This window comes from Melanerpes formicivorus, unplaced genomic scaffold (genome assembly GCF_026170545.1).
Source record: "Melanerpes formicivorus ecotype bairdi unplaced genomic scaffold, bMelFor1.0.p_v2 SCAF_4, whole genome shotgun sequence".
Lineage (NCBI taxonomy): Eukaryota > Metazoa > Chordata > Aves > Piciformes > Picidae > Melanerpes > Melanerpes formicivorus.
This window is the reverse complement of record NW_027142356.1, coordinates 24684038-24708462: the sequence shown is the minus strand read 5'-3', so window position 1 is coordinate 24708462 and position 24425 is coordinate 24684038. Positions and strand designations below refer to the sequence as shown.

The 24425-nt window shown below is 55.7% G+C and overlaps 1 protein-coding gene and 1 long non-coding RNA gene across 2 annotated transcripts; both read right to left on the bottom strand.

The window, feature by feature from the left end:
* Positions 1 to 2174: 2174 nt before the first annotated feature.
* Positions 2175 to 3481, bottom strand: LOC137440541 (PHD finger protein 7-like; the record flags this gene model as incomplete). Its single annotated transcript, XM_068136756.1, has 5 exons — positions 3339 to 3481; positions 2944 to 3106; positions 2751 to 2857; positions 2421 to 2534; positions 2175 to 2268 (listed from the first exon to the last, which is right to left on the bottom strand). Coding segments are annotated over exons 1-5 (621 nt in total), but the record flags the coding sequence as incomplete, so codon positions are not given.
* An 11457-nt stretch (positions 3482 to 14938) lies between these two features.
* On the bottom strand, positions 14939 to 15760 carry LOC137440789 (uncharacterized). The gene is made up of 3 exons (XR_010987239.1): positions 15537 to 15760; positions 15344 to 15450; positions 14939 to 15024 (listed from the first exon to the last, which is right to left on the bottom strand). It is a non-coding gene; the product is annotated as an uncharacterized lncRNA (long non-coding RNA).
* Positions 15761 to 24425: the final 8665 nt, after the last annotated feature.

The following is a 24425-nucleotide window of genomic DNA, read 5'->3' as shown; positions in this document are numbered from 1 at the left end:
GCCATCCCATCAGGGAGCCCAGCTGCTGGACGAGGACCTCCTCTCTGCGGGGAAGAGCAGCAAGAAAAGGTGGCAGGCAGCCCCAGCACCCACTGGCCTCTGCCCCCATCCTGCTCTCTGAGCAGTGACCGTTCAGAGGGGGCAGGAGAGGGCTGCTCCATCATCTCAGAAGCCCCAGAACGTAGTACCCAGCTGGGCAGGGCTCCTTCTGCTCCATGATGGGTGCATCAGGGTGTGCAAGGGCTCCCTACTCACCATGAGCTCTCACCGCTCCTTGCAAGTGCCCAGCACACGGACGCAAAGCCGCAGGGCTCTCTCCCGCTCCCAGGACTTGGCTGAGGTGAGGCAGCCCTTCAGCACCTGGGGCAGGGGCATCTCTCTCACTACTGGCATCTTTCTCTCCCCGACATCCCTCTGCCTCCTCCTCCAGAGCCAGCGCGCTGCAGCCCCTAGCCCCACCCAGCACTGGCACTGCAAGCCTCCCCCTCCTCCCCCTCTCACCTGCCCCTGAGCTGGAGTGGGGGCAGCTTCCCCACCCTGACCTTCCCCAGGCTGCTCTCACCCAGCTCAGGCCTGGCTCTGTGCTTTCCCTCAGGCAGGACCCGCTGCTCTCTGCCTGTGCTGAGGCTGCCGTGGCCGGGTGCTGCCGAGGCACAGCTCAGCCCCTGGCCCCGGCCCACTGCACAGTCTGAGAGCCAGGAGCCCAAGCCCCACTGTGCCTTGTCCCTACCTCCTGTCACCGCTGAGGCCATGACTCTCTGCCCCCAGCGCAGTCGCCCTCTTGCCCTGTGGCTGACCACGGTGTCCGCGCCGGCAGGACTGGCCTCTGCCTCCAGCAGGCTCTCAGGGAGATGGCCCTGATCCTCCACAACCTCCCATGCAGGAGCTAAAAGCAGGGAAGGAGAGGGGAGGGTCTGCATCCTGGGGGCTGCCAGGACAGCCTCAGCTGGCACCCTGAGCCAGGGCTGGGCAGGCACTGGCCGCTGCCTACCTGCACGTTCTTGGCTGCCGTGGCTCTCTTCCTGCCCCTTGTCACCTGCTCCATGGAAGGAGAGGGCGACAGGTTCCGGCAGCACCCTGCCAGCAGCCTGTGCTCTTCCTGCCCAGAGGTGGCCTCACCTGGCTGCAGAGAGTGAAAAGGAAAGGAGAAAGGGGATTTAGCAGCCCTCTGCAGAGTGCCAGCTCAAGATGAACACCCAGTGCCACGGGGCCTTGCTTCGGGGGCTCTGCCATGCAGCGAGCTGCCCAGGATGGCCCTCGGGAAGTCTGCAGCCTGTGCTGGAGGGACGCACTTGCAAGCGGAGCGAAGAGAGGGCAGGGCCAGGGGAGTGTCACAGCTCTGTGCAGCAGTTGGGTGAGGAGAGGAAGTGCTCCGGGAGTGGGAGCTGGGCAGCCGTGGGGGGCACTCACTCTGGCGGGGAGCAGGGGGATATGCAGGGGCCACTTACCTCTGCTCTGGTGCCACAGGTCTCCAGCACTCTGCTGGCGATGTCACCTCCTCCTGCGGCGGTGGCTGGGCCGCCTGTAAGGTGCTTGTGCCCCGCGGCGCGGGCAGGACCTTTCCCGCAGCCGCTGGGGCCCAGGGCGGCTTTGGCGGCTGCTGCTCTCCAGGCTTGGGGCGGGGGAGGAAGGCTCCGAGGGCAGCTCGCTGGCTGTGCTGGGAGCAGCGAGCTCCGAGCTGGCAGCGGAGGCTGTCGGGGGAAGCAGGAAGGGGAAGGCAGCAGTGAGCTGTGGGCCATGCCCAGCGCTGCCTGTCTGGAGGTGCTGCTCCCAGCGCTGGGCGCTGGCACACTTGGTGCTACTCACAGCGTCTGCCTGGGCGGCTGTAGGGATTCTGGGCACGGCGCTGCAAGCGGCTGCGATCCCGCAGCCGCATGGGCCCAGAAGGGCTGGAGCAGCCCTCAGCAGCCTCAGAGGCACGGGAGGATGCCTGAGTGGGCTGCCTGGGGGTGCTGGGACCAGCCTCCTGCAAGGTGGCACTGGAGGCTGCAAGGGCAAGCAGGAAGGTCAAGGGCACAAGCTCAGTGCCTGCAGCACCAAAGTCCAGAGCAGGGCCCCAGCCCTCCTGAGCAGGGGGCCTTTCAGGAGCCCAGCCTGGGCACTCACTGCCAGGCCTTGCCTGGCACCTGGGGCACCCTTTGCCTCTTACCGTTGCTGGGGCCAGCACATCCATGGCACTCCCACTGGGCCGTGCTGTCCTCCAGCTGGGAGCAGCACCGGTGGGTGCCCTCAGCAGCACAGGAGCTGCACAGCAGCAGCTGCCAGGGCCTGGGGAAGCAAAGGGGTTCATGGCTGTGAGGACAGAGTGAGGGCAGCAGGCGACTGTCCAGCAGAGCTCTCCTTCTCACTCCTTGCCCTTAAATCCCTGGGCCAGACAGGGCTCCCCTCAAGTGCCCCAGGGGACAGCTTTGGGAACTCACCCCTCTTCCTCTGCCTGCCCCCTACCCCCTGGGCACAGGCAGTGCTGGGCATCACACTGGCTGTGCCTCTCCATCAGGGCTGCAAATTCCTGGGCCGTCTCCCATTCTGGTGGCCTGATGGAGAAAGGAAGGTTGGTGAGTCCTAGGTGCCCTAGGGTGAGGCAGATGCAGGCTGTCCCTGCCTTCCCCCCCTGCCCTCTTTCCCACTGCCCTGGGTAGCTGAAGTCCAGCTCATGGGACAGTGGAGGGCCAGGACTGCAGGGACAGCCCCTGGCCTGGCACAGCCTTTGCACCTTCCTGTCTTGTGTGTTGGGAAGGAAAGAAACCAACCTCCTGGGGATTCGGATCCCCATCCTCAGCATTTCCTGCTGGAACTGGTCTTTGTCCCTGCAGAGCAGGCACCGAAATGCGGAGGTGCCAGCCTGGAGAGCATGGCCCTGCAGGAGAAACAGGAATACTATGAGTGCAGCCCTAGTGCTGCTGAGCACCTGCCATGCCCCTGGGCTGAGGGAACAGCTGCTACCTGGATGCAGTCCCTGTGGAACCAGGCATGCTGGCAGACGGGGCACACCATGGTTCTGTAGGACTGTCTGTCCCCCACATCCTCCAGGCAGAGCAGGCAGTCGGTGTCAGGCTCCGGGTCCCTCAGCACTGCCTGCTGTGGGCGGTGCCTGGAGCAGAAGGCCCTGTGCGAGGAGGACAGAGATGGGCACGGTGGGAAGGGTCGGGTCCGTCACTGGTGCTCAGGAGGACGGGAGAGGAGGCATGAAGGAGCCCTTGGGCTCGCTCAGCTCTGGCTCTGCCTGTGCCTGGCCGGTGGGAACGGTCCCAACGGCTTCTTGTGTGGTGTGCCTGGGGCTGTTTGGAAGGGGACTGAAGGAGAGGAGCCTCCCCCCAGTGGGGGTCGCCAGCCCTTACCTGTACTGCTCAAAGTACTGCGTGACACATCTGCCCCTGGTGGCACAGGGCAGATGGAAGCTGCGTTCACAGCCCGACTCCTGGCAGGTGATGGAGGCCCCGCTCCCGCCACAGACAAAGCAGAGCTGGAAAGAGTACAGCATTCTCCATCAGCAGCAGCTTCAGCACCTCCACAGCAAGCCCCACGGCCCCGGGCAGGGTGCAGGATGTGCCCAGTGCTGGCTGACACCCCACAGGTCAGCCTGGCAGCGGAGACTCCTGTGTGGGAGCCTGTGTAGAGCCACTGGGATCAAGACCTTTCTCCCAGAGCTGGTTGGAAGGGCTAGGATTTCTTTGTGAAGGTGTCAGCTAAGGTCCTGGAAACCTCTCCTCGTACAAATCTCTTTGTTCTTGTCAGGTCCTCACCTTCTCTGCTGACTGCCAAATGGCACGTCTGATGGCGGAGAGGCGGAAGGCTGGGATCTCTCCAATGAATGCCACTGGAGTCAGGCCGCTGGTAAAGCGCTGTAGAGCAGGCAGAGAAGGAACTGATGAGGAGAGTGTGGCAGAGACAGCTTGAGGGAGAGCAGGAGGGAGCCCCTGAAGAACTCACCACGCAGTAAGCATGGAATAAGACATCTTGGTGGTGCTGCAAAAGCCCATAGATATCCTGGTCCATATTTGTCCGGTGGCACAGCCAGCATGCTGGAGGGGAGAGGGCAAATGGCAGTGGGAATGAGCACCTCTGTGGGGCTGGGGGAAAGCTGCCTGAGGGGTTACACCCAGAGGGCTTGCTCGGTCCTTTCCTGGCAGGGTGGTGGGCAGGGCTGGGGGCCTGGGATGGGAAGGGGCATGCAGGCACGGATGCCCCAGCAGGTACCCACTGTGCCACCTGGGCCCCACTTGCTGAGGAAATGAAGGGTCCTGCCCGGTGTGACTGGGGAGATACTACCTGCCCCTACCACCACTCTCAGCCCCAATCTTACCACCCCAACAACCCCTCTGCCAGGCCTCAGGAGGGAAGCTTTGCTCTCACCCTGCTCCATGGCTTCAGGACCACTCATGTCTCCCACGCTGCACACCACCAATGGGTGCTGCAGGTTTTGCCAGGTGTTCTCTCTAACAAACTTCTCCACTGACTCTGAGGGAGAAGCAGAACACAGGTGGGCCTGCAGCGGATGCCCACTGCCCCAAGCTGTGGTGTCCACTCATCCCTGACAGCCCCATGCCAGCCCTGTCCCCCTGCCCTTACCCTCCTCACTTCACCACGTCCCACTGACCAACGGTCTGAGCCCAGTGCTGTGCTCAGCCCCACTGGTCACTACGAGCACCATGGCAACAGCATCTATGACCTGCACTTTGCCTCGATACAGGCAGGGGCAGTGGGCTCAGCATTTTCCCATGGCAACAGCATCTATGACCTGCACTTTGCCTGGATACAGGCAGGGGCAGTGGGCACAGCCTTTTCCCATGGCAATCAACTGCCTCTGAGTGTGTGTCAGCCTTCCATGGGGGATAAGATACCTGCAAGGGTCTGTGGGACAGCTTTGGAGGCCATGGGCTGGGCTGTGCATCTGTTTGAGGGCAGGAAGCTAGTGACGTGCAAGGCTCTGGCACAGTAGGACGGATGCCTATCCTTCCTCAAGTCTGGTCTCAGCAGGGTGGAGTAGAGTGGCAGAATCACCTCTCTCAACCTGCTGGCCACACTTCTTATGATGCAGCCCAGGATGCCACTGGCCTTCTGGGCTGCAAGTGTGCATTGTTGGCTCCTGGACAGCTTCTGCTCCACCAGTACCCTCAAGTCCTCATCTGCAGGGCTGCTCTCAATCTCATCATTCCCCAGCCTGTGGTGATATGGAGGGTTGCCCCGACCTAGGTGCAGGACCTTGCCCTTTTTCCTTATGGAAGCTCACAGGATTCTCCTCAGCTCACCTCTGCAGCCTGGCCAGGTCCCTCTGAATGGCACCTGTGCCATCCTCCAGTCTTAGCAAGCACATCACTCAGCTTGGTATCGCCTGCAAACTTGCTGAGGGTGTCTCAGTCTTGCTGTCTGTGTCACTGATGAAGATCTTGAACCGCACTGGTGCCAGTACAGACCCTTGAGGGACACCACTCCCCAGCCATCGCCATCTGGACATGGAGCTGTTGGCTGCTCCTCTTTGTATGCGATCACACAGCCAATTCCTTGCTCGCTGGACAGGGCACTCATCAAACCCATCTCTCTGCAGCTTAGAGAGAAGGATGGTGTGGGGGTCTGTTGGCTTTACAGCAGTCCAGGCAGATGACATCTGTTGGCCTTCCCTTGTCCACTGGGACACCCGCCTTGTCCCCTGCTCCCCACAGCTGCGGCCTATGACTTTCGGGTTGCCAAGGTGGTGCAGAAGATGAAGCAGTGCCCTTGTTCTGCCCCCCAGCCCCTGGTACTTACTCTCCCCAGGAACACTCTCCCTGCTAGAAGCAGCCACTGTCTGAGAAAAGATGCCTTGAGCTGCAGAAATTGCAGCCCTGAGCAGATACTCAGCCGAGAAGTCACAGCACTGGCCAGACTCAGTTCTGGTCGGGCTCACAGCAGCACATTGCCCAAGCTGTGTTCCTAGGGTAAAGCAAACTTGCTGCTTATTGAGACCTGAATGTTTCAGCACAGCAGCACCACAGCAGCTCAGACTGTGGCTGCAGCTGTGTCAGTGTAAGGAATAACAGAAGCAGGAGACAATGGGAATGCAAAAGCTTCTGTTTAGCCGTGAGGAGGCAAAAGCAAGGGGGAAGGACAACCTCCTCTTGCTGATAAGGAATTCAGCAGCGCTGGCTGAATCTCTGCGCTTCCCAGTGCACGTGCAAGAAGGGGGTGATCTCCAGCCTGGAGCAGACTTGCTGTGCATTACACTGCCTCAGACTACTCAGCTTAGCTCACTCCAAGCCTTAGTGTGTCATCTGAGTCTTTATTAGCTGAATGGCTGCAAGAGCTCCTAAGTCTTATGATTGTCTCTCTTCCACACAAAAAAAGACCTATTGTGAGATTTCCTGTCTTGTTGTAGGCTGACACAGGACTTGTTGGGAGCTTGTTGTATTCTGTGTTCTGGAGTTTGACCTCAACATGAGGAAAAAAATTCTTTGTTGTGAGGGTGCTGGATCCCTGGAGCAGGCTGCCCAGAGAGGTTGTGGAATCTGCTTCCCTGCAGGCTTTCAAGACCCTTTTGGATTTTTCCCTTTGTGACCTTCCCTAGGTGGTTCTGGTTTGGCAGGTCTCTTGGACTCAACGGTCTCTGGAGGTCCCATCCAACCCCTACCATTCTTTTTATGTGCATCAGTGTTAAGGAGGGTAATATTAACACACTTTTCACGCTCTGGCAGAACTAGATTTGTTTTCGCTTTGTCCGCTTAATGTCAGGCTGTACAGTTGTCAAGAGTACAGGGCCAGAATCACCTCCCTCATCCTGCTGCTCTCACTGCTTGGGATGCAGCCCAACACGTAGCTGCCTTCTGGACTGCCAGTGACCTTTGCCAGCTCATGGTGAGTTTGTCATCAGCTGACACCCCCAAGTCCTCCTTGAGATTACTCTTGAGCCACTCCTTGCCATTACTCTTGAGCCACTCCTTGCCCAGCCTGTATTTGTGCGTGGGATTGCACCAAATCAGTTGCAGAACCTTGCACTTCTGTGTCTTTCAGCAGCCTGAGCATTTTCTTTAGGGAGAAGGCTCTGTGCCATGCAAACCCCACTCTTCTCTCTGTCCTCACCACGATTCAGAGCGCTGCTTGAATTGCTCAGTCTTTCTGGATTTCTCCGTATCTGGGAAATATGACATCAGTCACATGGCTGTGCCTAGCACAACCATTGCTGAAAACTATTCTGAAATGCTTACGTGTCATCTAGCTACAATTGCAGTCTCTTTTCGTCTGGCCAGAATTTATGCCCTGTCTTCTGCAAGATGGCTGCTGCCTGCCACTTGCTAGCCATTTGTGTACTCATATTTGAAAATGCTGACTCCATGGAAAGGGCTGGGTGCTCCTTAGCAAAATGAAGTGTGAAGGAGATGAGGTTAACTAAGTAGGTGCTGTCTGGACTAGGAAATGGAGGCACTGCATGCTCAGGTGTAGACATTTAATCCCTGTCTAATAAGATGATGCAAAGAACAGATGCAGGAGGAAGTGGAATCCTGGAACAAGCCCTGCGGTTATTCCTGTGATAGGAACAAGCAAGGAGGTATAGAGCTCTGTATGAATGGAAACTGTTGAAGTCTCTCCAAGGAACCCTCTGTGTGTTTGTAGGTAGAGAGATAAGGAGGATGTTCTGTTTCTGAGAATGATGGATGGAGGAATCTGAACTTTATCAGGATCCCCATAAGCCTACAGCTTTTCTCAAATACTCATTAGGGCTCCTTGTCCCCTTTCCATCATAGCCTACAATCATAGAATGCATTGGCTTGGAAGGGACCTCTAAAGGTCATGTAGTCCAGTCCTCCTGAAGGAAGCAGGGACAGCCCCAACTAGATCGGGTTGCTCAGAGATCCATCAAGCATGACCTCGAATGCCTCCAGTCATCCACCAGCCTCAGAGTAAACTTATTCCTCATGTTCAGTCTAAATCTACCCTGCTCTAGTGTAAAACCTCATCTGGTGATTCTTCTTTAACTTGTGATACTGAACGGTTTAAGAGCGTAAAAGCCTCTTGGACTACTGGGAGAGGCAAGCCTTGTGTTGATTACTTGTGGTGGGAATGTTGCTCCTGGTGGGAAGAGGGGATAGGAAGGGGAAGATTGATCATGAGCAATGGAATGTTAAAGCAGGTTTCCTATATTAGTGGTTTGGCTGTCTCAGGGCTTCAGCTGACAGAACAGTAGAGAAGGACTTTGGGGTGTTGGCTGATGAAAAAGTTAACATGAACATGCACATATCTCATGTGTTATTGTCCAAACTAAATGCTCTTTTCAGTGCATCTTTCAGAAGAATGGGTGTTCCCATTTACGGCTGTATCTTTATCAGTTCAGAGCAGTCTAGCGCCCCACTTCTCTCAACAGTTACAGGGCAATATTTTCATCATGAAAAGCTCAAACATGCTCTTCTGCCTTCACGTTTTTTTGTTTGCATTGCACCAGTCCCATATGTGCTTGGTGTTTGAACACTTCCATCGTTGTACCCAGCAAGTCCTGTGGTTTGAATTAACCAAGTCAAAACTAAGAGCACATTCTTATGAATTGGGCTTCCTCCACCAAGCCTGAAAAGAGAGACCATGGACTGCAACTCACGTCTTCATTTCTTAATCCTAAACAGTTAGTTTTAGCGAAAAAATGGAACATTTCTTAAAGGAGAGGTGGAAAATAGCCATTGCAGGCATATTTAATGGTGCAGAGCCACATGGAAAAAGTTTCACACACAGAATCACAGACCAGTGGCTGTTGGAAGTGACCTCTGAAGATCATCTAGTGCAGCCCCTTTGTTAGAGCTGGATCACTCAGAAGAAATAACCACGTTGGTGGCGGTTGATTGTTTTTTGAGAGAGGATTCACTTAAACAATACGATGAAAACCTCCTTGTTTAATCTGTGCATCCACTCTCAGTCCTTTATTAGGTTCAAGGTAATCAAGGTAGTCTCACGACTTGGTGAACAACAGAGATCTTTGCTTGCCAAGAACTGCCTCCCCACTCCACATACCAGAAGAGCTTTTATTGTATGTCCTGTTGAAGGCAGGCAACTACTACAGTCCTTGCACAGGCTCACATTTGAACAGGTTGAAGAGTTATAGTGGAGGGACTTGTTTCTCTGACACCTTCCCTGGCAAACCTTCTCTCACAAGCAGTGTAAACTAGCGCTGCTTGTACCTTGGGAGGCCTTCCGGAAGACAAAGGGAATGCAGAGGCTCTGGGCGCTCATCTGTGCCTAGGTGAAAACAGTCTGATGCTGTAACACAAAATCTTTCCCCGTGACTTCATGTGTCCTTGTCTTTGCCAACTGATTGAGTAGTGAGGGCTCACTGTAGAGAAAGAGAAAGCTCTAACATGCAGCTTGCTCATTTAGTCCCTGCTGCCTACTTTCCCACGTGTTTTGTAGCTCTCTGCTTTGCCAACAATCCAACACACAGAAAAGTTCCCTTTCCTGGAGGCAGTGTATCTAACACATAAATCTAGCATTACCACCACCACTTACAAAACAGCAGCCAAAACTTCTTCTGAGTATCACAGACACTGCCCTTCACATCTTTACACACATGAATGAGGTCACCCCTCGGTCTCCTCCAAGCTAAAGAGCCCCAGCTCCCTCAGCCTTTCCTCAGAAGGGAGATGCTCCACTCCCTTCAGCATCTTTGTGGCTCTGGGCTGGATGCTTTCAAGCAGTTCCCTGAAGTGAGGAGCCCAGAACTGGACACAATACTCCAGATGTGGCCTCACCAGGGCAGAGTAGACAGGTAGGAGAACCTCTCTTGACCTACTCACCGCAGCCCTTCTAATACACCCCAGGATACCATTGGCCTTCTTGGCCACTAGGGCACATTGCTGTCCCGAAGAAAAGTTTCCAGGAGGCCTTCTGGTAGCAGTGCATAGGATTTCTGCAACCATCTTGCAGTGCCCAGAGTTTCCTCTACAGCTCATCATCTGTTGCCATGAAACAGCTTGTTGGTGCTTCATCACCTCCCATTTCACCTTCTTCTGCATCTATTCCTGCCTCTCTCCCTCTGGTGTGCTTCTGTCCTGGAGCACCCTCACCTTTTTTGGTATTGGGAACGGGGACATTTTCCAGGCTACATGGACTCTGCAAGGCAAGTCCTGACCTTCCTGAAAAGGGAAAGAGCCCAGCCCAGAGCAGCTGAATTCTCTCCCCAAAGGAAGCTGTGTTTTGGGGCTGAGATCATCTTCTTTGGAGGTCACTGCACACTCCTAGCAAGCGATTTTCCTCTGCAGAGTGAAATTTGACTTCCATCTTGCAACATTTTTCTCCCCAGGAGGGAAAATCTGGGAGGGCAGCAGAGGAGCAGGGATGGGTGGTGGCAGCTGCCTGCTGCCAGAGACCCAGAGAGGGAGTGGGGACAGGGTTCTGGGGTCCTCCTTTGGTCCCCCAGGGAGGAGCTGGGAGGTGAGCTGGGCCTGTGGGCTATCCAGCTCCAAACCCCACTGAGCATTTAGGGGCTGGGGGGCAAACAGCCCTAGTACAGCTGGTGGGGTTGAGATTGCAGGGGCCCCGTGGACCCCAGTTCAGAAACACTGAGGGTCATGAAGATGTGACCCTGCAGGGGAAACTGAGGCATGGGGTGGGCTGCAGAACCCAAGTGTTCTGGGAGTGCTCGAGCCCCCCAAGGGCAGCAGCTCTGTGCAACTCCCAGGAAGCAAACTCATGCCACCCATGGTGTCATCTGGAACATGATGGGGGGGGGGGGGGAGGAGGGGCTGGAGGAGACCCCTGTCTGAATCACAGAATGGCTTAGATTTGAAGGGACCTCAAAAGGTCATCTCCCCCAACCTCCCTGCCATGGGCAGGGATGCCTCTCAACTCTACCAGGTTGCTCAGGGCCTCATCCAACCTGGCCTTGAACATCTCCAGAGTGGAGGCATCCACAACCTCTCTGGGCAACCTGCTCCAGAGCCTCACCACCCTCATACTGAGAGCCAGTCTGTAAAGATCCAGTCCAAACCTGCTCTCCCTCAGCTTCAAACCATTCCCCCTTGTCCTGCTGCTAGACACCCCAATGAAAAGTCCATCTCCAGCTTTCCAGTAGGATCCCCTGGAGCACTGAAAGGCAGCTATTAGGTCTCCCCAGAGTCATCTCTTCTCCATGATGGACAGCCCCTGCTCCCTCAGCCTGTGCTCATAGTAGAGGTTCTCCATTCCTTGGATCATGCTTGTGGCCCTCCTCTGGACCCAGAGCAGATCCCTGGGGAGCTCCTCTTGTCACTGAGTGCTACCTGCACCTTCAGCCATTGGTGACAACTCTTTTGAGTGCAGCCATCTAGCCAGTTCCTTATCCACTGGGTGCTCCATCCATCAAGTCTATGTCTCTCCACCTTAGAGACAAGGATGTTGTGTGGGACAGTGTCAGATGCCTTGCACAGGTCCAGGTAGATGATGTCAGTTGCTCTTCCCCTATCGACCAGAGCTGCAGCTCTGTCCTAGGAAGCCACCAGGTTTGTCAGGCACAATTTGCCCTTTGTGAAGCCATCCTGGCTGTCACCAATCCCCTTGTTATTTTCGATGGCTCTCAGCAGTTACCAGGAGGATCTGCTCCATGATGGTGCCTGGCACAGAGGTGAGACTGACAGGGCTGTAGCTCCCTCGGCTTTCCTGCTTCTCTTTTCAACAATGCAGGTTATGTTTCTCCTTTCCCAATCTGTGGGAACTTCTCCAGACTGACAGGGCTTCTCCAGTATGATTGCTAGCGGCCTAGCAGCCTCAGCCCCCAGTTCCTTCAGCACCCATGGACCTGTATCACATCAGGTCCCATGGACCTATGCACCTTCAGATTCTCTCGGTCTTCCCAGTCCTGAGCAGATCTTACTGTGGGTGGTTCTTCACTCTCCCAGACCCAGCCATTGCCCTCTGTGTCTTGCAGGGTGTGGCTCAAGTGCTTAGCAGTGAAGACTGAGGCAGAAGAAGACTGAAGCCTCACCTGCACACACTTCTGCAGGACCCCTCCTGGTGCCTCCTGCCAGCCCTCGCTCGCTCAGCTCCAGCCCAGCTGAAGCCCTCCCAGTTTTGCCCCTCTGACCATTTTTCCCCCCACACTCTCACTGTTCTCCATGTCAGCAGCTCAGCAGGTTCACACTGCCAAGCAAGAGGTTTCATTCTCTGCCCGCGATTCCAGGCCCGTGTGCAGCTCCATCCACGCCACGCCGCTCTCAGTGACGCTGGCTCCAGCCTAGGGGAGCAGTAAAGGTCCTTCCCTCTCACTGCTGCCCAGGGCACTCTCTTTCTCTTGCCTTAGACAGACCAGTTCCCCCTGCAGTCCTAGCTCCTGTCTGCCTCAGGTTCACTGGCATGGGCCAGCTGCTCTAGGAGCGCTCCTGGTGGTACAGACCAAGGTGAGGGATCAGGAAACCCTTTCCAATCCAAGGAACAGCTTTAAACTGGGCTATCAAAATCTACCAGTAGTGTGAGAAAGAGCAGCCCTGCAGAACAAAGTCCTTGTGAGCAGCATGCTGTCTCCAGCTGCTTGTGCCCCTTGCCCTGGCACGGGCAGGGACACAGCTCATTTTCCTGACCCCTCGGTGGCTCACAGGGCTGGAATGGTGCCGTTAGGGTTCAGGCTGAGATGAGTGCTGAGAAGATGCTGATGGGTTTAGATGCTGAAAGGAATCCAGGACTTTTTAGCTGCCCACAGTTTGCTGGTGTGCAGGAGCACAGGAAGCTGGGAGGGAGCGCAGCCAGGAGAACTGAGCCCATCTAGCCACAGGGACACTCTCCACCACAGAATGTCCTGCTGAGTGCAGGCACTGGAGGGAATTGGCTGGTGGGGCTTCTCAGCCCTTGCCTGGGCTCTGTAGCTCCATACTCTGCTGGAATAGAGCCAGAAGGTCTACCACTGAAGTCTTCTAAAAAGCTGGTTTGGTTGATGTTCTCTAGCCCATTGGATTTGCTGGCAGAAGGAGGTGAGCTTTGCTAATGGCCTCTCGAGAGCTTTTGGCACCCAGGTCAATGAGGCTGATGTGTCAAAGCCTGGTTTTGAATCCCATGCTGTGTAACAAGGCTCTTCCTACCACGATGCTGACCTTGGATCATGTCTTACTGTCTGCAGGTTACAATCAGGATGAGCTGCACGATGCAGAGGCTCTGTGATGGGTGCAGCTGGCTGGCATGGAGAGCTGCTCAGCACATGCCTGCCTGCTTTTGGCCTCCAGACTCTCAACTGCCCTGGCAAGGCTGATTTGGGCTGGCATCAGGAGACAGGAGAGGAGCCCAGCCTGGAGCAGGACACTGCGTAGCAGAGACAAGAAGGGGAGACACAGTTACCCAGGAAGCCTGCTCTCCAAACTTCACCTGTGCTGATGCAGACCCTCTTCTGCAGCTCACCAGGCCTCCCAGGCAGCCAGAAAGGTTCTGGCAGCCATTGCCCTGGGCACAGTCCCACAGGAGCTGGCTGGAAGTGTCCCTTGGGGCTCTTACCAGCAGAGGAGATGCATCCCCTCAGGAGGAGCCAGGGGGTTTTCCAGGCCAGCCCAGGCTGCTCAGTTCATGCGCAGCCACATCCATTTCTGCTCCATGCACTTGTCCAGCACCAGCTCTAGAGCTGAGAGGACAACCCTGGCAAAAGACACACAGACAAACAAATCCAAACGTGTTCAGACAGAACCAGCCAAGAAATGCTTCTCTTTAGCAGAGCTAAACACCCCTGAACTGATGCCTCCAAGCCCTGTCCAACCTGGCCTCAAACACTTGCCGCTTCTCTGGGCCACCTGGTCCAATGGCTCAGCACTCTCACAGGGAAGCATTTCTCTGTCACCTCTCCTCAAAATCTCCCTCCTTTAGTTGAAAACCATCAGTGCTTGTCCTGTCTTGCCCTCTCCTGCCTTGTAAGCCCGATTTCATTATTGAAGAGCTGCTCTAAGGTCTCCTAGGAGCCTTCTCCAGGATGAACACCCCCAGCTCAAGAGAGTGCTTCTCCTAGGAGAGGTGGCTCCAGCCCCTGATCAGCTTCATGGAACTTGCCTGCATGGCTTCTCCTCAAGGAGCTGGCCTTCAAGGAACAGTTGTCTGCAGCTGCTCGCAGGGGAAGCACCCTCTCCGTGCCCAGCATTTCACAGAGCCACTTCAGGAGGCTGGCAAGGAGGAGGGGCAGCAGAAGCCTGAGCTCCTCCATGCTGCTCAGGACAAACCCCTGGGAGACGGCATGCCTGTTCTGCAGGGAAACATGACCAAGAACCCCCTGTTCAGGCAAAGCCTTTTCCCTCCAGCCTGCTTTCCCCAGGGGCCTGCCTGTGGCAGAGTCACCATCTGCAGTTTCTGCCACTTCAGCCACAGCCTCGTGGCTCAGCAGCACACAACTGCCCCAGCTTCCCACACCCCTCGAGGCCAGCCCAGTCCTGCACCCTGGCAGTCTGCACAGGCTCCCACAGAAGGTGTAAAAAGCAGATGCAGAGCTGCAGAGACATGTCTGCCACTGATGGTACCCACAGCAGAGTCTCCAGAGCAGGCTGACAGCTGTGCTGGTCACACGTGGAGGAGCCAGGCCTCAGGCGGCCGTTTCCCGCTCAGCTGAGTTTCTCTGCCAAACACCTCAGGATGGGAACACCAAGGATGCTTCTTCCCAGGCTCTACCACAGCTTCACCGGCACTGCAATGAAAGAGATGGACACCCTCAGCCCATAGCGTAGAACCAGAAGGTGCTTTGGCTTCAAGGGGACCTTAAAGATCATCTTCTTCCACCCACTATCCCCCTTCCAGTACCTTGTATTCCTGCAGTGCCCTCAGACCTTCTCATCCGCAGAGGGACTTTCAACAGCCCGCTCAGGGCACAGGCACAAGCAGGCAATCTGGCCAGACTCAGGAGCCTTCAGGCAGGAAGAAAAGCTCTGCTTCTCCAGGGCAAGCAAGCTGCAGACTCTCTCGCTGACTCCGGGGGGAAGCAGACAGGGCATGGAGCTGTCCACGGGCAGCCCTTTCTGGAGGAAATTGCTGAGCAGGGCTCCCGCTGAAACAGGGCGAGGAGAAACACAGCACGGGGCAGGGAGGGCCTGGAGTGCTCTGCTGCAAGCAGTTCTGAAGGGGGCTCATGATGTGTGGTAGCTGAAGGGAAGAAGAGGGGAAAGAAACGCTTGGTGCACCCTTGCCCCCTCCTCCGTCAGGGCCCAGGCAGTGGCGCTCACAGCAGCAGCAGTAACTGCTCCCTTGGCTCCAAGGCCAGATCCAGCTGCAAACCTCACCCCTTCCAGCCTGCCTGAGCCTGCCTCATGTCAGACATAGCTCTTTGCTCTTTCCCACTCCCCTGTGTCGCTGAAGTCCAGCCTCATGGGACAGTGGAGGGCCAGGACTGCAGGGACAGCCCCCGGCCTAGCACAGCCTTTGCACCTTCCTGTCTTGTGTGCTGGGAAGGAAAGAAACCGACCTCCTGGGGATTCGGATCCCCATCCTCAGCATTTCCTGCTGGAACTGGTCTTTGTCCCTGCAGAGCAGGCACTGAAATGCAGAGGTGCCAGCCTGGAGAGCATGGCCCTGCAGGAGAAGCAGCAGGAGGAACAGTGAGGCCCTAGTGCTGCTGAGCACCTGCCATGCCCCTGGGCTGAGGGAACAGCTGCTACCTGGATGCAGTCCCTGTGGAACACGGGGCACACCATGGTTCTGTAGGACTGTCTGTCCCCCACATCCTCCAGGCAGAGCAGGCAGTCGGTGTCAGGGTCAGGGTCCTTCTGTACTGCCTGCCGTGGGCAGTGGCTGGAGCAGAAGGCCCTGTGTGAGGAGGACAGAGATGGGCACGGTGGGAAGGGTCGGGTCCGTCACTGGTGCTCAGGAGGATGGGAGAGGAGGCATGAAGGAGCCCTTGGGCTCGCTCAGCTCTGGCTCTGCCTGTGCCTTCTTGTGTGGTGTGTCTGGGGCTGTTTGGAAGGGGACTGAAGGAGAGGAGCCTCCCCCCATGAGGGTCGCCAGCCCGTACCTGTACTGCTCAAAGTACTGCGTGACACATCTGCCCCTGGTGGCACAGGGCAGATGGAAGCTGCGTTCACAGCCCCACTCCTGGCAGGTGATGGAGGCCCCGCTCCCGCCACAGACAAAGCAGAGCTGGAAAGAGCACAGCAGCCTCCATCAGCAGCAGCTTCAGCACCTCCACAGCTAGCCCCACGGCCCCGGGCAGGGTGCAGGATGTGCCCAGTGCTGGCTGACACCCCACAGATCAGCCTGGCAGAAGAGACTCCTGTGTGGGAGCCTGTGTAGAGCCACTGGGATCAAGACCTTTCTCCCAGAGCTGGTTGGAAGGGCTAGGATTTCTTTGTGAAGGTGTCAGCTAAGGTCCTGGAAACCTCTCCTCGTACAAATCTCTTTGTTCTTGTCAGGTCCTCACCTTCTCTGCTGACTGCCAAATGGCACGTCTGATGGCGGAGAGGCGGAAGGCTGGGATCTCTCCAATGAATGCCACTGGAGTCAGGCCGCTGGTAAAGCGCTGTAGAGCAGGCAGAGAAGGAACTGATGATGAGAGTGTGGCAGAGACAGATTGAGGGAGAGCAGGAGGGAGCCCCTGAAGAACTCACCCCACAGCAAGCATGGAAGCAGACATCTCGGTTCTGCTGCCAAAGCCCACAGATGTTCTTGTCTGCATTTGCCTGGCGGCACAGCTGGCATGCTGGAGGGGAGAGGGCAAATGGCAGTGGGAATGAGCACCTCTATGGGGCTGGGGGAAAGCTGCCTGAGGGATTGCCCTCAGAGGGCTTGCTGTGAACTTTCCTGGCTGGGTGGTGGGCAGGGCTGGGGGCCTGGGAGGGGAAGGGGGCATGCAGGCACGAGTGCTCCAGCAGGTACCCACTGTGCCACCTGGGCCCCACTTGCTGAGGACAGGAGGGGTCCTGCCTGGTGTGACTGGGGAGATACTACCTGCCCCTACCACCACTCTCAGCCCCAATCTTACCACCCCAACAACCCCTCTGCCAGGCCTCAGGAGGGAAGCTTTGCTCTCACCCTGCTCGTCTCTCTGCTGCACACCACCAATGGGTGCTGCAGGTTGTGCTGGGTGTTCTCTGTGACAAACTTCTCCACTGACTCTGAGGGAGAAGCAGAACACAGGTGGGCCTGCAGCAGATGCCCAGTGCCACGAACTGTGATGGCCACTCATTGCTGACAGCCCCATGTCACCATGTCCCCCTCCCTTGGCCTCTCCTCACCATGTCGATCCCGCAGCCGCATGGGCCCAGAAGGGCTGGAGCAGCCCTCAGCAGCCTCAGAGGCACGGGAGGATGCCTGAGTGGGCTGCCTGGGGGTGCTGGGACCAGCCTCCTGCAAGGCGGCACTGGAGGCTGCAAGGGCAAGCAGGAAGGTCAAGGGCACAAGCTCAGTGCCTGCAGCACCAAAGTCCAGAGCAGGGCCCCAGCCCTCCTGAGCAGGGGGCCTTTCATGAGCCCAGCCTGGGCACTCACTGCCAGGCCTTGCCTGGCACCTGGGGCACCCTTTGCCTCTTACCGTTGCTGGGGCCAGCACATCCATGGCACTCCCACTGGGCCGTGCTGTCCTCCAGCTGGGAGCAGCACCGGTGGGTGCCCTCAGCAGCACAGGAGCTGCACAGCAGCAGCTGCCAGGGCCTGGGGAAGCAAAGGGGTTCATGGCTGTGAGGACAGAGTGAGGGCAGCAGGCGACTGTCCAGCACAGCTCTCCTTCTCACTCCTTGCCCTTAAATCCCTGGGCCAGACAGGGCTCCCCTCAAGAGCCCCAGGGGACAGCTTTGGGAACTCACCCCTCCTCCTCTGCCTGCCCCCTACCCCCTGGGCACAGGCAGTGCTGGGCATCGCACTGGTTGTGCCTCTCCATCAGGGCTGCAAATTCCTGGGCAGTCTCCCATTGTGGTGGCCTGATGGAGAAAAGAAGGTTGGTGAGTCCTAGGTGCCCTAGGGTGAGGCAGATGCAGGCTGTCCCTGCCTTCCCCCCCTGCCCTCTTTCCCACTGCCCTGGGTAGCTGAAGTCCAGCCTCAGGACGGAGTGGAGGGCCAGGACTGCAGGGACAGCCCCTGGCCTGGCACAGCATTTGCACCTTCCTGTCTTGTGTGCTGGGAAGGAAAGAAACCAACCTCCTGGGGATTCGGATCCCCATCCTCAGCATTTCCTGCTGGAACTGGTCTCTGTCCCTGCAGAGCAGGCACCGAAATGCGGAGATGCCAGCCTGGAGAGCATGGCCCTGCAGGAGAAGCAGGAGGAGTATGAGTGCCTCCCTAGTGCTGCTGAGCACCTGCCATGCCCCTGGGCTGAGGGAACTGCTGCTACCTGGATGCAGTCCCTGTGGAACCAGGCATGCTGGCAGACGGGGCACACCATTGTTCTGTAGGACTGTCTGTCCCCCACATCCTCCAGGCAGAGCAGGCAGTCGGTGTCAGGCTCCGGGTCCCTCAGCACTGCCTGCTGTGGGCGGTGCCTGGAGCAGAAGGCCCTGTGCGAGGAGGACAGAGATGGGCACGGTGGGAAGGGTCGGGTCCGTCACTGGTGCTCAGGAGGATGGGAGAGGAGGCATGAAGGAGCCCTTGGGCTCGCTCAGCTCTGGCTCTGCCTGTGCCTTCGTGTGTGGTGTGTCTGGGGCTGTTTGGAAGGGGACTGAAGGAGAGGAGCCTCATCCCGTAGTGGTCGCCAGCCCTTACCTGTACTGCTCAAAGTACTGCGTGACACATCTGCCCCTGGTGGCACAGGGCAGATGGAAGCTGCGTTCACAGCCCGACTCCTGGCAGGTGATGGAGGCCCCGCTCACACCACAGACAAAGCAGAGCTGGAAAGAGCACAGCAGTCTCCATCAGCAGCAGCTTCAGCACCTCCACAGCAAGCCCCATGGCCCCGGGCAGGGTGCAGGATGTGCCCAGTGCTGGCTGACACCCCACAGATCAGTCTGGCAGAGGAGACTCCTGTGTGGGAGCCTGTGTAGAGCCACTGGGATCAAGACCTTTCTCCCAGAGCTGGTTGGAAGGGCTAGGATTTCTTTGTGAAGGTGTCAGCTAAGGTCCTGACAATCTGTCCTGCCACAAATTATTCTGCTCTTCTCAGGAACTCACCCTCTCTGCTGACTCCCAAATGGCACGTCTGATGGCGGAGAGGCGGAAAACTGGGATGTCCCCTCTGAATGCCACCGGAGTCAGGCTGCTGGTAAAGTACTGCAGAGCAGGCAGAGAAGGAGCTGATAAGGAGAGTCTGGCAAAGACAGCCTGAGGGAGGGCAGGAGGGAGCCCCTGAGGAACTCACCACGCAGCAAGCATGGAAGCAGACATCTCGGTGCTGCTGCAAAAGCCCATAGATATCCTGGTCCATATTTGTCCGGTGGCACAGCCGGCATGCTGGAGAGGAGAGAGTGAATGGCAGTGGGAATGAGCACCTCTGTGGGGCTGGGGGAAGGCTGCCTGAGGGCTTGCCCCCAGAGGGCTTGCTGGGTCCTTTCCTGGCAGGATGGTGGGCAGGGCTGGGGGCATGCAGGCACGAGTGCCTCAGCAGGTACCCACTGTGCCACCTGGGCCCCACTTGCTGAGGAAATGAAGGGTCCTGCCTGGTGTGACTCGGGAGATGCTACCTGCCCCTACCACCACTCTCAGCCCCAATCTTACCACCCCAACAACCCCTCTGCTAGGCCTCAGGAGGGAAGCTTTGCTCTCACCCTGCTCCATGGCTTCAGGACCACTCATCTCTCCCACGCTGCACACCACCAATGGGTGCTGCAGGTTTTGCCAGGTGTTCTCTGTATCAAACTTCTCCACTGACTCTGAGGGAGAAGCAGAACACAGGTGGGCCTGCAGCGGATGCCCACTGCCCCAAGCTGTGGTGCCCACTCATCCCTGATAGCCCCATATCAGTCCTGTCCCCCTGCCCTTACCCTCCTCACCTCACCACGTCCCACTGACCAACGGTCTGAGCCCAGTGTTGTGCTCAGCCCCACTGGTCACTACGAGCACCATGGCAACAGCATCTATGACCTGCACTTTGCCTGGATACAGGCAGGGGCAGTGGGCACAGCCTTTTCCCATGGCAATCAACTGCCTCTGAGTGTGTGTCAGCCTTCCATGGGGGATAAGATACCTGCAAGGGTCTGTGGGACAGCTTTGGAGGCCATGGGCTGGGCTGTGCATCTGTTTGAGGGCAGGAAGCTAGTGACGTGCAAGGCTCTGGCACAGTAGGACGGATGCCTATCCTTCCTCAAGTCTGGTCTCAGCAGGGTGGAGTAGAGTGGCAGAATCACCTCTCTCAACCTGCTGGCCACACTTCTTATGATGCAGCCCAGGATGCCACTGGCCTTCTGGGCTGCAAGTGTGTGTTGTTGGCTCCTGGACACCTTCTGGTCCGCCAGTACCCTCAAGTCCTCATCTGCAGGGCTGCTCTCAATCTCATCATTCCCCAGCCTGTGGTGATATGGAGGGTTGCCCCGACCTAGGAGCAGGACCTTGCCCTTTTTCCTTATGGAAGCTCACAGGATTCTCCTCAGCTCACCTCTGCAGCCTGGCCAGGTCCCTCTGAATGGCACCTGTGCCATCCTTCAGTCTTAGCAAGCACATCACTCAGCTTGGTATCGCCTGCAAACTTGTCTCAGTCTTGCTGTCTGTGTCACTGATGAAGATCTTGAACCGCACTGGTGCCAGTACAGACCCTTGAGGGACACCACTCCCCAGCCATCGCCATCTGGACATGGAGCTGTTGGCTGCTCCTCTTTGTATGCGATCACACAGCCAATTCCTTGCTCGCCGGACAGGGCACTCATCAAACCCATCTCTCTGCAGCTTAGAGAGAAGGATGGTGTGGGGGTCTGTTGGCTTTACAGCAGTCCAGGCAGATGACATCTGTTGGCCTTCCCTTGTCCACTGGGACACCCGCCTTGTCCCCTGCTCCCCACAGCTGCGGTCTATTACTTTCGGGTTGCCAAGGTGGTGCAGAAGATGAAGCAGTGCCCTTGTTCTGCCCCCCAGCCCCTGGTACTTACTCTCCCCAGGAACACTCTCCCTGCTAGAAGCAGCCACTGTCTGGGAAAAGATGCCTTGAGCTGCAGAAATTGCAGCCCTGAGCAGATACTCAGCCGAGAAGTCACAGCACTGGCCAGACTCAGTTCTGGTCGGGCTCACAGCAGGACATTGCCCAAGCTGTGTTCCTAGGGTAAAGCAAACTTGCTGCTGATTGAGACCTGAATGTTTCAGCACAGCAGCACCACAGCAGCTCAGACTGTGGCTGCAGCTGTGTCAGTGTAAGGAATAACAGAAGCAGGAGACAATGGGAATGCAAAAGCTTCTGTTTAGCCGTGAGGAGGCAAAAGCAAGGGGGAAGGACAACCTCCTCTTGCTGATAAGGAATTCAGCAGCGCTGGCTGAATCTCTGCGCTTCCCAGTGCACGTGCAAGAAGGGGGTGATCTCCAGCCTGGAGCAGACTTGCTGTGCATTACACTGCCTGAGACTACTCAGCTTAGCTCACTCCAAGCCTTAGTGTGTGTCGAGGGTTGAGGGGAAGGCCTCAGCCTTCTTTCCCGCCGTGAGTGAAAGGGGGAAAAAAAATGAAAGAAAACCACAGCCGGATAAGCAAAGGAAATGTGTTGTATTTACAAATGGGGCTGCAGGATATATATATATACACACACAATTTACAGTATTTACAATATATATACACCGAAATATACAACAAAGTAATACAGGAACGAAATTCCCTCCTCTGCTGAGGAGGGTTCCCCCCCTGTACCCCTCTTTTCTCCCCTTTTTCCCCAAAGAGGGTTAGAAAGAGAGAAAAAGAGCAATTGTTGATTAAAGCAGAATATGTTAGTAGAGGCCTTATCTGTCCAAGGTCAGTCTGGCCAAAAGCCCCGAAGCTGTAACCTGCAAAAGGAGGGGGAAAAAGTGCAAGACTGAGACTAGTCTCACTGGGAATCAAAACTTAAGGCAGTACTCTGCCTATCCACCAATGAAATTAGTGTAGACCTGTCCTTTGTTTACAAAACATTCAGCCATAGTATCCTTTCTTAAAGGCATAGCCTCAAACGGTCACAGTGTGTCATCTGAGTCTTTATTAGCTGAATGGCTGCAAGAGCTCCTAAGTCTTATGACTGTGTCTCTAGCATACAAAAAGGCCTATTGTGAGAGTTCTGTGATATTGCAGGCTGACACAGGACTTGTTGGGAGACTATGCTTTTGCCTTCTGCAAAATAAAGTGGGTTTAGCTGATCGTTTCCTTGCTGTTTTCAATCCAATTAAGTAACCATTGCCCAAACCACAGTCAAATGTCAAAGGGAACTTTCATGACACCACAAGCCCCCTCTGTGGAGAAGGACCTTGGAGTGCTGGTGGAGGCAGCAACACACCCTTGTGGCCAAGAAATTCAATGGTATTATGGGGTGCATTAAGAAGAGGTTGACCAGCAGATGGAGGGAGTCTGTTCTTCCTCTCTACTCTGCCCTGGTTGGGCCACACCTGGAGTATTGTGTGCAGTTTAACAGTCTCCCCAGTTCAGGAGAGATGGGGAAGCACTGGAGAGAGAACACGAGGATGCTGAGGGGACTGGAGCATCTCTCTTAAGAGGAAAGGCTGAGAGACCTGGGCCTGATTAGCCTGCAGAAAAGCAGACTGAGAGGACATCTTCTCAGTGGTGACCAGTAACTAAAGGGTGGGGTTAGGAGGATGGATCTGGGCTCCTTTCAGTGGTACCCAGTGATAGGACAAGGAACAACAGGCACAAACTGGAACACAAAAAGTTTCACTTGAACTTAAGGGAAAACTTGCTTGAGAGTCCTGGAGCCCTTGACCAGGCTGTCCAGAAAGGTTGTGAAGTCTCCTTCTGGGCCCACCTGGACATGTTCTTGTTCAGGTGCTCCTGCTTTAGCATGAATCTTGGACTAGATGATCTGATGTCCTTTTCAACCTATTACACTACTTTTAGTCTAAAGCAATGAATCTTCCTAAGTTATGCTCAACAGAGATTTTTACAAGGGTTGTTCCAAACCACCAAGGGATAGATACTGAATTGCCTCCAGGAGAAGCTTATTTGTGTGGTCTTTATGAGTTCTTTCTATGAGGGCCTTAGGGAGACTTGCTAATGGAATAGCAGGATATTTTACTTTACTCAGTACGACTTAGTGATGTTAGTTGTTGAAGTAGTAGAAGGTGCATTCCTAAGGGCTCTGGGGAATGCAGAAAGAGAATCTGCAGGCTTGGAGTGAAGTTTGTGTCCAGTGAAGCTATGTTTCCTTGCTGACTGGCAGAGGGTTTCTTCAAGCACTTCGCATAGGAGTTTGGTAGCGAAGGAAGTTTCTGAAGGGGGAAAACGGTTTAGCCTCACTATTTCTTGCTCATTTTTTTCCACTGTCTGCATGAGATTCCTTCCAAAATGAGATTTTCTCATGTGTTGATAAGCATAGGAACGTATTCTCAAACTTGTCATTGGGGCATGGCTGGCATGGAAGTTCTTCTATCCATCTTGTCTCATGCTGCTTTGGTTCTTAGGTAAACACTATTTGCCTGTGACCAGGATTGCTCCCAGGCTATGCCTGTTTGTATCTTGCCTGTGTTCTCTACTTCTTTTCATTGTTAGGACTGAGCACAACTGCAACTCATTGGGAGCTAAAGCCTAAAATCAGGGTGTTAAATGTATCAGCTGTAATGATACCCTTGAGTCCAACTATTCTCTAACTCTACCAAGATAATCTGGTGCTAAGCTTTTGCCCTCTGCACCACATCTTTGCCTCTTTTAAACATCTCCAGGGGTGGAGATTCAAACATTCCTGGACAGCCTGTGCCATTCGTTGAGAACCCTTTCACTCAACAAGTTTTCTCTAATATCCAACCTCCCCTACTGTAACTTGAGGATATTTCCTCTCCTCATATCACTTGTTACTAGGGAAGGGAGACCAACCCCTACCTGGCTCTAACCTCCTTTCAGGGAGCTGTAGAGAGCAAGGTCTCTTCCTATCCTCTTCTCCAGACTAAATAGCCCCAGTTCCCTCAGCTCTTCCTCAGAAGACCAGCTTTGTTGCCCTTCTCTGGAAGAGCTCCAGCACCTCAATGCCCCTTTTGTATCAAGGGCCCCAAAAGTGAACACAGCACTCAAGGTGTGGCCTCATCAGTGCTGAGTACCAAGGGACAATGCCTTCCCTGGTCCTGCTGGTGACACTATTGCTGATCCAGGCCAGGATAGTGTTTTCCTTCTTGGCTGCCCAGGGCACACTGTTGGCTCACCTTCAGCTGTTGTTCAACACACCCAGGTCTTTTTCTGCTGGACAGTTTCCAGCCACTCTGCCCCAAGCCTGAAGTGTCCATGGGGTTGTTGAGACCCAAGCACAGGTGTAAAATATTTTGCAAACACTTCTAATCTTTCCCAGCAAGGTCTGCTAGTGATGTTAGCGAGTTCTTCTGCAGCTGTCTGATTGGTGCCACTTGCTTCCACAACCAGGTGTGCTCAATCTGAGGAAAGTGCCTCTTGCTGCTATGGTCAGTCCAGCTGGGTGCAAGCTGAAGAAAACATGGTGGTGCTTTCAGCTTCTCCCTATGTTTGC